This window comes from Corythoichthys intestinalis, chromosome 20 (assembly GCF_030265065.1).
Source record: "Corythoichthys intestinalis isolate RoL2023-P3 chromosome 20, ASM3026506v1, whole genome shotgun sequence".
Lineage (NCBI taxonomy): Eukaryota > Metazoa > Chordata > Actinopteri > Syngnathiformes > Syngnathidae > Corythoichthys > Corythoichthys intestinalis.
Window position 1 is genome coordinate 37,823,866 of NC_080414.1, and position 14,597 is coordinate 37,838,462.

Sequence of the window (14,597 nt, forward strand, 5' to 3'; positions counted from 1 at the left end):
TGTTACCTTTGGTTTGGCTGAGAACTACTGAATCATGCTCATGTATCAAAAAGCCTAAATAAAAAGATGTATACCAAAGGGTACCAGAGGACTACTTGGCAGTCCGGTGCTTGGCCTGCAACAATAGTTTTCATAGACAACAACGTCGAGCGTCAAACGACAAGATTGGAAGAGCGCACAGGTTTAGTAAGACTATGACTACGAGCCAAAGGCAGGTGACAATTCTTTGTTTTATGGAGGAGGAAAGGAGAGGACGTGTAAGTGTAATATAGTAAATGTGTTTACTGTATACACTTAAAACTTGCTGATACCACAGGCTACTTTTTTATTTATTCATTTATTAATTTTTAATATTGCAAATCCCTGAGACGCACTATGGCAAGTGGCATCAGGGCTTCAGACTAAAATTTTTTTTACTGAAGCACAGTGGCCTCTAACTTAAAATTTTAGGGCCGCAACCAGAAGATTCAGGGGCGCACACTGTAAATCAACATGCAGACAAAAAATGCAATCTTACTGGTCACGAATGTGCAAGTAGATGAAAAAAATACTCCGACTCTAACTTTAGTGGCAAAATGCCCCCATTTGGAGGCAGTCTGGAGCCCCGGGCATAGCTTCCGGTTTCAGCAAACACTGACATAATGGAGTTCCTACGGCCCTCCTACCTCAGAGCAAAGGCTTGAATGGTTATAGGAACTGGTCCCTAGTTCCTACATGTGTGAACACAGCAAATGATGTAATCGGCCCGCAAACGGTTATAGAAACTGCAGCAACAGCAGCAGGGTTTTAAAGTAACCTCACCTAATCTAACTCCTGAAGGTCTTTACTACGCAGAATGTTTTGTTAATTAAAAACAAACATGCACATTGCATCAAGATGGCGTCATCTCTTCTTTTAACACCCTGCAAGAAGCAACTGGTTGAGATGTGCACACATGTGTGAGAGTAAGGTTGTACGTACTATTTGTAGGTCTCAGAGCGAACATATTCAAAAACGTGTGAGACTCCTAGTTGAAACTGGTCAGAAATGGGAGTGACCCAGGGATTGTTTTCAGCCTTGAAGACCTGCTTTGGACCAGTCAGATCAAGATTACCTAAGGATGAATAAGGACAACCTTTTTAAGTTATTTCATTTCATACACTGTTTTTCTTAATAACTTGCTTTAGACCAAACAGTATTTCGTTTAAACTGTGCCTGAAAAGAAGGAAGAAATGAAAGTCCAAATACTGTACATTATAGAGTGTATGAGACATAATAAAAAATGTTCCATTTTGCTTCCTTTGACATAATACAGGTTTTAAGAGCAAAATCTTTAAAACTGCTGTTGATGTGATATGGAAATCAAATTAAAAAGCATTTAAAACATTCATGAAATGATTAGGGTTGGGTACCGAAGCCTGGTATTAATTTGGTACCAGTTCCGAAGCAACCGCTGGTAATATGACCGAATAAACGTTAATTAACATTTTGGTGCGTCATTTAGGTACCTGCCAGAGTCAGCTAGCACAAGATGCACATTTTATTTTATATTGAGTCATTTATTAATATTATTTTACTTGTACTGGTAATTATTACTTCCTCTCCTCCAATGATGACATCAGTCTTTTAATCACTGTTGCGTTGACTCAAAGGAAGTCCCTTGCTGTAGTATTTCATAGCAGATTTAGCCTTTCCCCTTGGTCTTACTGAGAAATTGGACAGCACTTGAGTCTTCTGGCACGCACAAAATTAAGGGGTGAAAAGAGAGGTAAATGGGAGAGTTTGGGATGGCCAAAATTAAATCAATTCCGAGATCAATCACGATTTGCGCAAAGGTAGGGAGAATGGATGTTGTCTTTTAACATTGCAGTAAAAATAAAAGTCAGGTCAGTACCGAGTTCCGGAGGTAGTACGGTCAGTCTATTGCCCTGGATGTGAAGCTCCTTGAGTTGAAGGAGTTCCCCAATATCCTTCGGTAGAGAGATCAGATCGTTGTCCCGTAGGCTCAACTGGATAGAGTAGGAGGGGAAAAAAATCATTTTTAATGAAAATGTTCATACACGAGAAGATTGTGTCTTTACATCATTATTCAGTAATCATAATTCTCACATTCAGGCTGTTGTAAGTGGAATCACAGCGAGCAGGACAATATGCTCCCCGCATTTCCAAACTGTTAAAGATGCACGATAATATCGGTTACCGATCATTATCGGCCGATAATGGCAGTTAAGACGTCACACAGATAATCCAGATTTGAAAAAATTTAACCGATAATGCAATCTGATCGGTTCTACTTGATGTAGCCTCCAAATGTGCAGTTTTGTCCAATTCTGCATCGCCACCTCAACCCCTCCTCCCTCTGAAACCCTTGTCGCATGCGTGACAAGTCACACCGAATGCTTAAAGCAATAGGATATCATGGTGGCTCCGTCACAAGTGTGGGTTTACTTTTCCGTGTGAAAGAGTATCCTCATTCAATACCACTAACCTGATCAACCTGATTTAAAGCTGCATCACAAAGATTTGTGGAACGAATACATAATAAATTAGCGGTTGAAAAATGTATTATCGTGCATCACTACAAACTTTAATGCGGCCTGCCGATATGAAAATAATAGAATTTGAACTACCATATTTTCACAACCGTATGGCGCACTTAAGTCCTAAATTTTCTCTAAAATGAATGTGAGCCATGGAGCGCCTTATAATGCGGAACGAATCACAGAAAAAAACTAGTTGACAACAGTTGGCCACTCAATGAGTTTTTACAACCCTGTAAACTGCCGTAAGCTTAAGTAGCATTCAGTGGCATTATTCAGTAGTGTCCAACAGCATGGAACTTACTATTTGCAGCTTGGTCATCTTCCCAATGTCAGCTGGCAGGACTTCAAAGTCATTATCACTCAGATATAGAGCACGAAGAGTTGCTGCAATACAAGCATCACCGTTAGTTATGTTATTGTCATCAATTTGCAATATTGTTTTACATTGAATATTTCATGATATACTGTTCACGTTCAAGGTGTGACTTCCAAAACATATTTGATGCTAGTTCACATTCTTTGTTTGTTTTTCCTATCATTGTAGTGCTCGTGCCACCTTGCGACAAACGGAAAATGCATATTAATCTTTCATGGTGTATTCCCAGTGTATTAACTGCAAACCTTCTAATTAGCAGAGAATGGTTTTAATTAGGGCTGACAAAATTATCGCATTAACGGGCGGTAATTAATTTTCTTAATTAATCACGTTAAAATATTTGACACAATTAACGCACATGCCCCGCTCAAACAGATTAAAATATACAGTACAGTGTACTGGCGCTTGGGTCCAACTGATTTTATGGGTTTGTACCATGAGTGAGCATGGTGTAATTATTGACATCAACAATGGTGAGCTACTAGTTTATTTTTTGATTGAAAATTTTACAAATTTTAATAAAACGAAAACATTAAGAGGGGTTTTAATATAAAATTTCTATAACTTGTACTAAAATTTATCTTTTAAGAACTACAAGTCTTTCTATCCATGGATCGCTTTAAGAGAATGTTAATAATGTTAATGCCATCTTATTGATTTAATGTTATAATAAACAAATACAGTACTTATGTTCCGTATGTTGAATGTATACTGTATATCAGTCTTGTGTCTTATCTTTCCATTCCAACAATAATTTACAGAAAAATATGGCGTACTTTATAGATGGTTTGAATTGCGATTAATTACGATTAATTAATTTTTAAGCCGCAATTCACTCGATTAAAAATTTTAATCATTTGACAGACCTAGTTTTAAGACTTTGATCATCCTAAAACAAAACTTTTAAGATTTCGGTGAACGCCGTTGCCATGTTGAGTAGCTATTCGCAGAGATAAACCAAACAATTTAGAGCGCTGGGGGAAAAAAAAAAAAAAAAACCTGGCTCAGGTCAGACCTAAAAAGAACTGTGAGACTTTTAAGGGGAAGCATGCATGACCCTCCCCCCTAAATATTAAATTGTAGAGATGGACCGATTACCGTAATTTCCCGAATATAAGGCGCACCCGTGTATAATGCGCACCCCAAATTTACTTGTAAAATTTGGGGGAAATTATTGTACCCGTTTATAACGCGCACCCTAATTTTAGCACCAATAAATAGAAGAATACAAGAAAACAGAGGTCGTGTACAGATACAGAGATGTCATTTTACTGACTGGTGAAACACAGCACAAGCATAGCACATTGGTAGTTCAAAACATTACCGTAAACCGACAATATTTACGGTAATAATATGATTTGACAACTTCTCCAACTTACCAGAATCTAGGAGAAAACAAAACGGATGTGACTTTTCTTTTAAAGGCTGCTGTATAACTTGCTCGTTTCCTCATGATGAATAAATGTTTCTTCCATGGATTGATACGGTAAAACTACTGAACTATTGTTATTTGGGTTTGAGTTTCCCGAGGGACCGATATAGTTGACGGACACAGGAAGTGTGTGTCCTTACATTTGTTATGCTCCGAATTGTGGAGCTGCAATAAATGTCGACTCAAATGAGTTCAAGAAACTAAATTCTGTGCTTTATGAAGAGTGAAAAAAGCAGAATTTAACACAGACGAAATCATTCGGCCGATTAGTGTGAAGTATTACCGAAACAAAAATGGTGACGTCACGTACCGTAATGGTCGGCAACGGGTCGCCGCATACGTTTCTTCAACACAACGTGGCCGTGTCAATGGAAAAAAAATCGGTTTCTATATATATGTAATACATATATATTTCTGTCTCCATCCATGTACCCATTTATAATGCGCACCATGAGTTTACAAGTTGATTTTGGGGGGAAAAAGTGCGCGTTATATTCGGGAAATTACGGTATCCGCGTCGACATATGGAAATTTTACATATATAGATATCGTCCTTTTAGTCCGACCGGCCGATATGGAAAAAAATCCATTTAAAACGGGATTATTAGTTTGTCCATTAGTCTAGGCCTGTTATTATGTTCATGGTGATATATTTTCTGTGGATTTTTTTCCAGAGAGCTATTTATTTAACCTTTTATTCAACTTTATAAGAGATGTTTCCGAGTCTAGGAAATTCAGGCACTTCTGGAGCTATCAGTGTTTGCATTATTCAAAAAGTGCTATGCCAATTTTTACACTTTTATGGCAAATGAATAGCAGCTTCAAAAATCGACCATCGGCCCCTCTAATGACTAATAATCGGTATCACTCCTGAAAAATCCATTTCGGTCGATCGCCTTAAAATAAATTGCAAAATTAAAGTGGCCTCGTATAACTGCCTTCAGAATGTCGGGGGGAAAAAAAGATGGAAAATGTTGCAACATTGTGATTTTATAGGTGAGAGCAACTAGGCGCACACATCTTGACATGCAAACCTATTTGTCGATTTGGACTACATAATTGTACTGAAGGTGTTGCCTCAAAACAACAAATGATTATTTTATTTCCTTTTTCTTAATCAGTGACACACCTGCGTTATTCATTGTGCGTGAACGGCGGCTCCACTGGGCTCCAGAACAACACATTGACATGACTGTATAGGTGATTATCTCTGCATTTGGTGATTTTTGTCCATCTTGCGTAAAATTTGAGAATTTTATAGCCATTTTAAGTTTTTTTTACAGTGCTGTCACCACTGCAATTCTATCAGATAATGCTCAATTTATCCCAGAAAATGATTGCAATTACAAATGCTTTGTTAGCAATATCTTCATTTATTTTGCTTGCAATGGAAAAAACACAAAACAGAATGGGAAAAAAAATTCAAGTCCTTATCATTTTACACAAAACTCCAAAAATGGGCCGGACAAAAGTATTGGCACCCTTTGAAAAATGATGCGATGCTTCACATGACAAGTGATGGCAATGACTAAATCACACTTGCAGCCAGTTAAAATGGATTAAAGTGGACTCAACCTCTGTCCTGTGTCCTTGTGTGTACAACAGTGAGCATGGAAAAAAGAAAAGACTAAAGAAGTGTCTGAGCACTTGAGAAGCAAGATTGTGAGGAAGCATGAGGCCACAAGTCCATTTCCAAAGACCTGAATGTTCCTGTGTCTACCATGCGCAGTGTAAATAAGTGTAAAGCCCATGGCACTGTGGCTAACCTCCCTAGATGTGGACGGAAAAGAAAAATTGATGAGAGATTTCAACGAAAGATTAAGCGGATAATGGATAAAGAACTTGGACTAAGATCCAAACAATTTCAAGCTGTCCCGCAGTCCAACGGTACAACAGTGTCAACCCGTACTATGAAAAGGAACTCTTTGGCAGGATAGCCAGGAAGACCCCACTTCTGACCCAGAGACATAAAAAAGACAGGCTGGACTTTGACAAAACTTACCTGAGAAAGCCAAAGAACGTTTTGGAAGAATGTTCTCTCGTCAGATGAGACAAAAGTAGAGCTTTTTGGGAAAAAGCATCCACATAAAATTTACAGGGGAAAAAAAAAAGCTTCAAAGAAAAGAGCACGGTCCCCACAGTCAAACATGGCGGAGGTTCCCTGATGTTTCGGGGTTGGTTTGCTACCTCTGGCACTGGACTGCTTGACCGTGTGCATGGCATGATGAAGTCTGAAGACTACAAAAACATTTTGCAGCATAATGTATGGCCCGGTATAAGAAAGCTGGGTCTCCCTCAGAGGTCTTCCAGCAGGACAATGACCCAAAACATACTTCAAAAAGCACTCTAAAATGGTTTGAGAGAGAGCACTGGAGACTTCTAAAGTGGCCAGCAATGAGTCCAGACGTGAATCCCATAGAACACCTGTGGAGAGATCTGAAAATGTCACCCTTCAAATCTCAGAGACCTGGAGCAGTTGGCATTACTACCAAAGCATTTGTATTTGCAATCATTTTCTGGGAGAACTTGAGCATTATCTGACAGAATTGCAGGAGTGCCAATATTTTTGGCCAGCAGTGTAAGTCCATTTCCCAAGTTTTTTTTCCTGAAATACACTTCATTTCCTCATTAAAAGAGGAGCAAAGAACATCACTAAAAGCTTTGTTGACGAGAAAAGACGTTTTCGCGAGTGTGACAAGAAGAGCCATCGTCCAATCGGCAGCTGACAAGAAGAGCCATCGTCCGTCCATTTAGCAGCCGTATATTTTTTGGAAGGTTTGTCCCATGAAACGGGTCTTGATCGGATCTTTTCCAGATTGACATGTGTAATATATTCTTAGTGGATATATGGAACAATTCATCTGGCTTGCCAGGTTACATGATTCTACAAAGCCTGAAAAAAGCTAGTCATTACCATAAACTAAACAAAAATATTCGTTTTTGCATGTGTATTTACTCACTGAGATAGAAGAAGTTTCCAGGCAAGGAATTTTGGCTCAGGTTATTGTAGGTGAGGTCCAAAACTTCAAGCGCTGGCAAAGAACCAAAGCCTCTGGGTAAGTTGTAAAGGCGATTCATTCTGTGCACAAAATTTAGCCGTTGTTTTAGATACAGGTACCAGATACAAACAAAGAAACATACAGTATACAGTAATTACATATACTTGTAGTACAAGCAACCACAGTTGAGTACAATTAATTATACGCCAGGGGTCCACAAATAAAAATGTTGAAGGTCCACAATTATTTTTTTCATACAAGCACGGGTCAATTTATTAATGTCCGTCAAGTACAAGGCAGGTCGAAGGTGGTTTTCTTTTGACCAAACAAAAATACAATGTGCATTCTGATTAGATAAAAATAAATTTAATTAAACTTAAAATAAAAATACACAAAAAACATGCAAGTACAATGTTTACACATGTACACTAAATAATTGACAAGATCTGTCATTAATTAATTAATTCATGTCATTTTGTAACTGTAAAACACTGCTGGACAAGAAAGAAAATGTGCAAATAGTAGTACAGTACATGTTCACATGTACAACACATAAATGACAAGCTCTGTCATTAAGGTGCAAACATAATAATTACTGACAGTAACTTTAACTGTAAAACACTGCTGAATGAGAGAAATGAGATTTGTTTGATTTTTGATGTCATTTCCTCCTTATCTTTTCCTTTGAACATTGCTGCCATCACTTCAGTCAGACACTCTTTTACTATTTCTCCACCAGAGAACAGCTTCTTATGTTTGGCCAACACCCACGACACTCTAAGTGAGCACTCCGTTAAAATTTGTTGCTGTGTCATAGATTTAACAATAACCTTGCTTGACTCTTGATATGACTGCTTCAACCTGTTAATTTCTTGCCTTCTCAAGTCTGATTTAGGAGGAATCTTATCTTCAAAAGAGCTGTGCTCTTTAACATAATGGCGTTTCGCATTTTCACTTTTTATCAGAGCAACTGTTTTGAGGCATATCAAGCATATAGGTTTGGTATTTGCAGTTGGTAAAATGGACGCATTTTTGTCAGTCCATTCCTCATTGAAACGGCGATTTTTGTTGTCCACTTTTCTGCTTTTGGTCAACTTTGAGCATACCATTTTGTAAGATTCAGTCTTCTACTGGGATTGCAAAGTGCCGGGTGCGACTCGTTTTCACACTGCTGCGGTCCGTCCACTCTAGCATTCAGGCTCTCTCAGCCAATCAGCGCATCGTTGTCATAGAGATGACAACAGAAGTGGAAACATGGAAGATATATTTGGCAAAAATTAAACAGAATTCAGCGATAGAATAGTAGCACCTTTTTTTTTTTTTTTTTTTTTTGGAAAAGTGCCATTTGCTCTGGGTCCGCGGAGAGGTGTGCTGTGGTCCGGTTGTGGACCGCGTTTCGCTAATTAAGGACCCCGGGATACGCCCTTGAAGTATAGGTAAATATACTTAAAGTGCAGGACATATTTCTATATCCTTGTCTTATTTCTGATTTTGCCATGACTCATTTGAGATTCATAACAAGTTTTTTGTTTGTTTGTTTTTACTCTAATTATAGACGGCAGCGTTATTTCTGACTGAAAGTTTTAGCAACCTGAGGCTAGGTTCATTTCGCAGGTCTTAATGCACAATTCCAATTTATTTGTCATATCAGTTTTTTTGGCGTGCCAGTTCAGACTGCCTTTGTCCATTGTGCCTGTTCAAGTATCACGCATGCGCACTAATTCGCAGTCCGAGATGTGCTGAGCAAACTAACCCACATGCGCAGGAGTATCAAAACAAATGATTACACATGACACATCCCCCACCCAACACACACACCCATACGGACATTTTGCCCCGACTCCCCGCAGTGTAAGCAATCCTGAAATATTGCTCATTTGGAGCAGAGAGAAAACCGAGCATTCTCAGGCTTATCCTAAACCCATTTTATTTTTTTTATAACTTTTGTCAAATCACCCCTTCCCCAAAAGCCGCACACAAGCTCGGTGCTAAGGCTAATCCACAGCTGCACCGCTACCGTAGCGCCCTGTCTCTATCGCTCTTTGCTGACGTTATTGCTGCATGAGTTCCGATTTTGGGGACTTGACAGTTCAGACCTCCGCCACATTCTTGAAAAATGTGGCCCAGATCAGATTTTAACCACGTACGGAAGTGACCTAGATTCGATTTGAAATGGTCCACTTTTATGTGACTTTTCCCGCTTAGACCGTCAAGTTAATGCCTCACTCGAGTCGGAAAAACTCGAGAAAAGCGGATTCGTGCATTAAGACCTGCGGTATGAACCTAGCCTTTGTTTACTAAGCCTACAGAACTCTGGCTACCTGGACAAAGCCAGAGAGATCTTGTCATTGGCTGAATAGTGGAGGGCTGGACATCTTTTGTAAACACAGAATCAAAACAATAACTTTTAAGGGTCTGACAATTGACTTTTAAATGGGGAAAATCTCGGCTTACCCATTGAGAACCGGGTTAGAAGTATTTCCAAAACACTTGTTTCTTTTGGAATTTCCCTATCGCATATTTTTGCAACACAGTCCGAGTCACCTGATTTTGAGGTTCTGCCGATAGAGTCCTGATCCGATACCGGGAAAAAAGTTGTTGTTTTTAGTTCAACAAAAGTTCCAAACATGTTACAGAACTGTACTTGTTACAGTACTTCCTCTTTTGAGTGTTGCGGAGGATAAAACTTAGATATTTCTGTTTCTTTTGGCAATGCCATTGTATTTCTGGATTATTTTATTACTTTTTAGCCCTTGAAAAAATATTTAAAAATCTAAGTGTACTACCCAAAACAGTGCGTTTCCTTGTGCACTGCCCAACAGCCAGCTAACATTGAATGTCCTCCAATAAAACACAAGGCTTGGTGTGTTCTTGTTTTTATATGAAGTAATTCACCTAAGTTTGTGAAACTAATAAGGAAACATGCATGCATTCAAAACAACTGCACAATACACGCCGATATACAAATACCATGTAGACACCTCACTTCACTTGAGCTACCAGCTATAAGTATAGGTTAGCTCCCATACAGCAGGACTTGGTTCATATAGCTATTCCCCATAAACACACATTTACTGCATATTAACAGGTTTGTATAGATGTAAAATACTTTCAGACATGTAGTTTGCAAGGCAAAAACGTAACACACTGAACTGTGTCAATGCGACCGACTAGCTGTGTACTGTAAAAGTGAATGAGCATGTGTTCCAAACTGTGACACACGGTGGGTGCAGTGAATTATTATAACCAGAAGGTGACAGTCACGTACTGTAAAATGTTAACTGGCTCTAAATGGTAAATGGTGTGTTCTTTTTTTTTTTTTTTAATTTGTTTTTTATTGTTTTCCAGTCACATGTTACATTGAGCATTCATTTCTAAGCAGTGGAGTCAAACTAGCAAACTATGTGACAATGTATAAAGAACAATACCCCCCCCAAAACAGAAAATACAAATCAAACCATACTTGCTAACACAAAAAAAAAAAAAAAAATACTTAAACACACAAACAGTACCTCGTCAGTCCTAAGATATACTCTATATTAGCATTCTGTCTCCGCAGTTCAGCAGCAGCAATTAGTCCCTCACAGTGCTCCCCAAAAATCAGAATCCAATGCTGTATACATGGAAATATATGAACCTTTGGGTCCAGCGGAAGGAGCAGTCTCATACCGTACGTTACTAACCGAAAGTTTTTTTTGTAATGCACACAACAGCAAAAATAAACTATACATTATTCTGGAATCTGAGGGAAATTCATGGCTCCCACATACACCAGAAAAAGGGGTCCACCTTGCATAAAATTTGTTTTCGTAGCCGCCGAGCGTACACCGGATTTTTTCTAGATGGACACAATTTAAGATTGATTTTATCCAAAGCGTGTGAGAGGGTGACTTGGGAGATTTCCACGCGAGTAAAATCAGTCGTCTTGCCAAAAGGGTGGCAAAGGCAATTCTATCCTGGTCCATCTTGGATAATTTTAAAACAGACGAGGATGTTCCAAACAGCGCTATGCTGGGGTCAGGACTTATTTGTGCGTTGCATATTGCTGAAATTGTGTTAAAAACCTCCAGCCAAAACTTATATAAAGACGGGCAAGACCAGAACATGTGGGTATGATTAGCTGGTGAACGGTTACATCGTGCACAGGTAGGGGCAACATCTTTATAAATCCTGGACAACTTGTCCTTAGTCCAGTGTGCTCTGTGAATAATTTTGCACTGAATAAGACCATGCCGTGCACAAATTGATGAAGAATGAACTCTTTTCAGTGCAGCCTCCCATACTTCCTCCGAAATCATAACACCCATTTCTTGCTCCCACAGTGCTTTAATTGGTGCCAATGAAACATTTTGTAGACTACAAATTTGGCCGTAAATATTCGATAAACTGCCTTTAAGTGAAGGTAAAGGCGTTAGAAAGGTATCCAAAGCATTCTCCTCTGGTAAAGCAGGGAAACAGACGTTCAAACTGCTAATAAAACTGCGTACTTGCAAAAATCTAAAGAAATTATTCCGAGGAATACCAAATTTCATCACCAGTTGTTCGAATGTTGCAAATGTATTATCGATGTAAAGGTCCCTAAGCCTGCAAATACCTCTAGTAGCCCAGGAAATGAAAGCATCATCGTATATGGATGGTTGAAAAGCCGGATTAGCTACTATTGGGGCAGAGAATGAAACAGCCTGAAGCCCAAAGTGTCGTCTGAACTGGTTCCAAATCCTTAACGTCGCTCGAACACGTAAATGGTGTGTTTTTCAACCGGTGTGCCGTGGCTCACTTGTGTGCCGTGAGAGGTCGTCAGGTGTGCCGTGAGAAATTATCCAATGTTTCTCTAGGCTCAAGTTTCACACTGAGTAAGTATACTGTGTGAAATTATTATATAATTACATCTGTACATTATAATTGTACAGAAAATAATTTTGGAACATTTTTGGTTTGTGGTGTGCCGCGAGATTTTTTACAACGTAAAAACATGCCGTGACTTAAAAAAAGGTTGAAAAACACTCCTCTAAACTATGGCAGCTCTAGCCAGAACAACAGTTTTTTTGTTTGTTTTTTTTTTAAAGCATAAATTAAAAACCCGATCCTTTTCACCAGATTCAGATCCTCTGAAAAATGGCCTGATCGGCCCAATTTTCGATCACGTGATCGGAGCGGGGCATCCCTGGTTTCTATTGAAATGTCAGGGCCACGTAATAATGAAACTACAAATCTTACATATCGCTCCTTTAATGTCCCAATACTGGGTTCCCCACCAGCCATTACTGGCATTGTTTGGGCACTCACGGTGCCCTATCAAGCCCCTATGAGAGCAAGGCTTGAGACAGCGGGAGAGAGTGAGCGAGAACTGTTTCAGCCTTAAAAGATGCTCAGATTAATTCTCAAAGCAGCTGACAGGTGTTTATTTTTTTAATTTAAAAAATCAAGAAAGAGAAAGAAAGAAACATGTTCACCCCCCCCCCCCCCCCCACACACACACAAAGTGATCATTTGGGTTTGTTTTTTTAAAAATAACTTGTGAGGCAAAAAGGTGTGGCAACCTCTGATGTAAAGAGTAGAGTCCCAAAATATGTGCTATTTTGAAGGTTCTTGTACAGTGAATAATGACAATGCAATCTGGTACAAATTATGCGGGATTCAATAAAAGAAGTAATAAAAGTATGATGTATGAAGCATGCATGTGTGGTATACCCAAGGTTAAGGTGTTTCAACTTCTGAAGACTGCTAATTTGAGTTGGTAGCTCTTCAATTTGGTTGTTGAACATATTAAGAACCTCCAGATTTTTGAGCTCAGAGATGTTGGGAGGCACCGCTGAAAAAAAGAGAAAACAACATGAATATTTTTTGTCGCACATTTCAAAAACAATTAAAGGAGATAGTCAATTTCCAAAAGCGTACCGCACCAATGCTATTTGTAGACCGGACGTGTTGACCATCTATGTTGACCCACCTCCTTAACACACAGGTGGGTCAACATAGACACGCCCTCGCATACAACTCATGTTATTACTCTTTTTTTCTGCTGGTAATCTTTGAAAAAAAACATACCGAGTAAACACTGCTGCTATGGAACTTGTAGAACGACTCTAGACATTATGACATATGAATGATGTTTTCTTCGTATGTTTCCCGAAGCCAAAAAAAGAGGAAAAAATGTGAACAATGGATCAACTTGTGCGGATGTCCAAGACCAGTTTAACGCCAGCAAGGTGAAGCTATTCATCTTCATATGCAGTAAACATTTTTATGGCGGCCATGGTCCTACGGAGGACGAAAAGGTAACCCATTTTGATATTTTTACTCATTTATTTAGCGTAGCGTTTTGCTGTGCTGCTTCTTACTGACAATGAATGACCTGAAAAAAAATTAAAATGGTAACTGACTGCCACTGTTGTTACCTTTTCTGTTGTAAAAAAAAAAAAAAAACTTTAGTAAGGGGGACGTGTAAATAAATTGAAAGAATTTAGATTTGATATTAATGAAAAAATGAAAGTGTTCGTTGGCTGTCACTGAGTAGCATTTGCGATCGCTACACAAAAATAGCAATGTAAATTACCCCCAAGAACAGTCAAAGACGTAAGAGAACCAGAGGATATAATATATAAGACAAGGCATATGGTGGCAAAGGATAGATTGTTGAAAGAGGAGAACGTCATTGTCAGTGGCATAAGGCAATGCACACAAGAAAAAGGTGTCAATAAAAAAGCTACCTCTGGATCAGGTCGGCTCTTTTTCAGCCCAGGCGCAGCCCATCCCTCCTCCCGCAGCCCAGCAAAGGAGCCCTAGCCCCCCCGGAATCCAGGGCGGTCCCCCGGGCCACCCGCGCGCCCTGCCTCAGGGATGGCAAGGTGGGACGCACCACCAACCCCACGCCCGCCCCCAACCCCGTCCGCCCACCCGGCCCACAAACCGCCGCCGCAGCCCCCCAGCCGACACGGCACGCCAGGGGGCCCCCAGCGGCCCACCAAGCTCAGAGCAGGGCAGGGTCCCCCGCCGTAGCAGGCAACATCCAGCCGATACGCCGCCCAGCCAGCGATCCGCGGCGGACCACAGGGCGGATACCCAGTTAGAGAGGAGAGGGGAAGGCGGAAGCAGGAGAATGCCGAGGAGCCGCCGAGGAGCCGCCGTGGGGCGACGCGAGACCGGAGCCCCGACCTCCCCCCACTCCTGCAGCTATCAGCCCAGGCAGAGAGGAGGCCACGCCTCGGGGGCCATGCCATAGAAAAAAAGTGTGGGACCCACCTACCACCCTATTACTGTGGCTGCCA

At 40.1% G+C, this 14,597-nt stretch overlaps 1 protein-coding gene across 1 annotated transcript in view; it reads right to left on the minus strand.

Moving 5' to 3' along the window:
* Window positions 1-14,597, minus strand: part of rsu1 (Ras suppressor protein 1) — a 38,958-nt gene that overhangs the window by 18,575 nt on the left and 5,786 nt on the right. Inside the window, exons 4-8 of the mRNA XM_057824474.1 lie at window positions 13,021-13,141; window positions 7,291-7,409; window positions 2,824-2,906; window positions 1,874-1,988; window positions 961-1,093 (exon numbers count right to left, since the gene is read on the minus strand). Coding sequence (XP_057680457.1) covers window positions 961-1,093; window positions 1,874-1,988; window positions 2,824-2,906; window positions 7,291-7,409; window positions 13,021-13,141 — 571 coding nt within the window. The remainder of the gene's footprint in view (window positions 1-960; window positions 1,094-1,873; window positions 1,989-2,823; window positions 2,907-7,290; window positions 7,410-13,020; window positions 13,142-14,597) is intronic.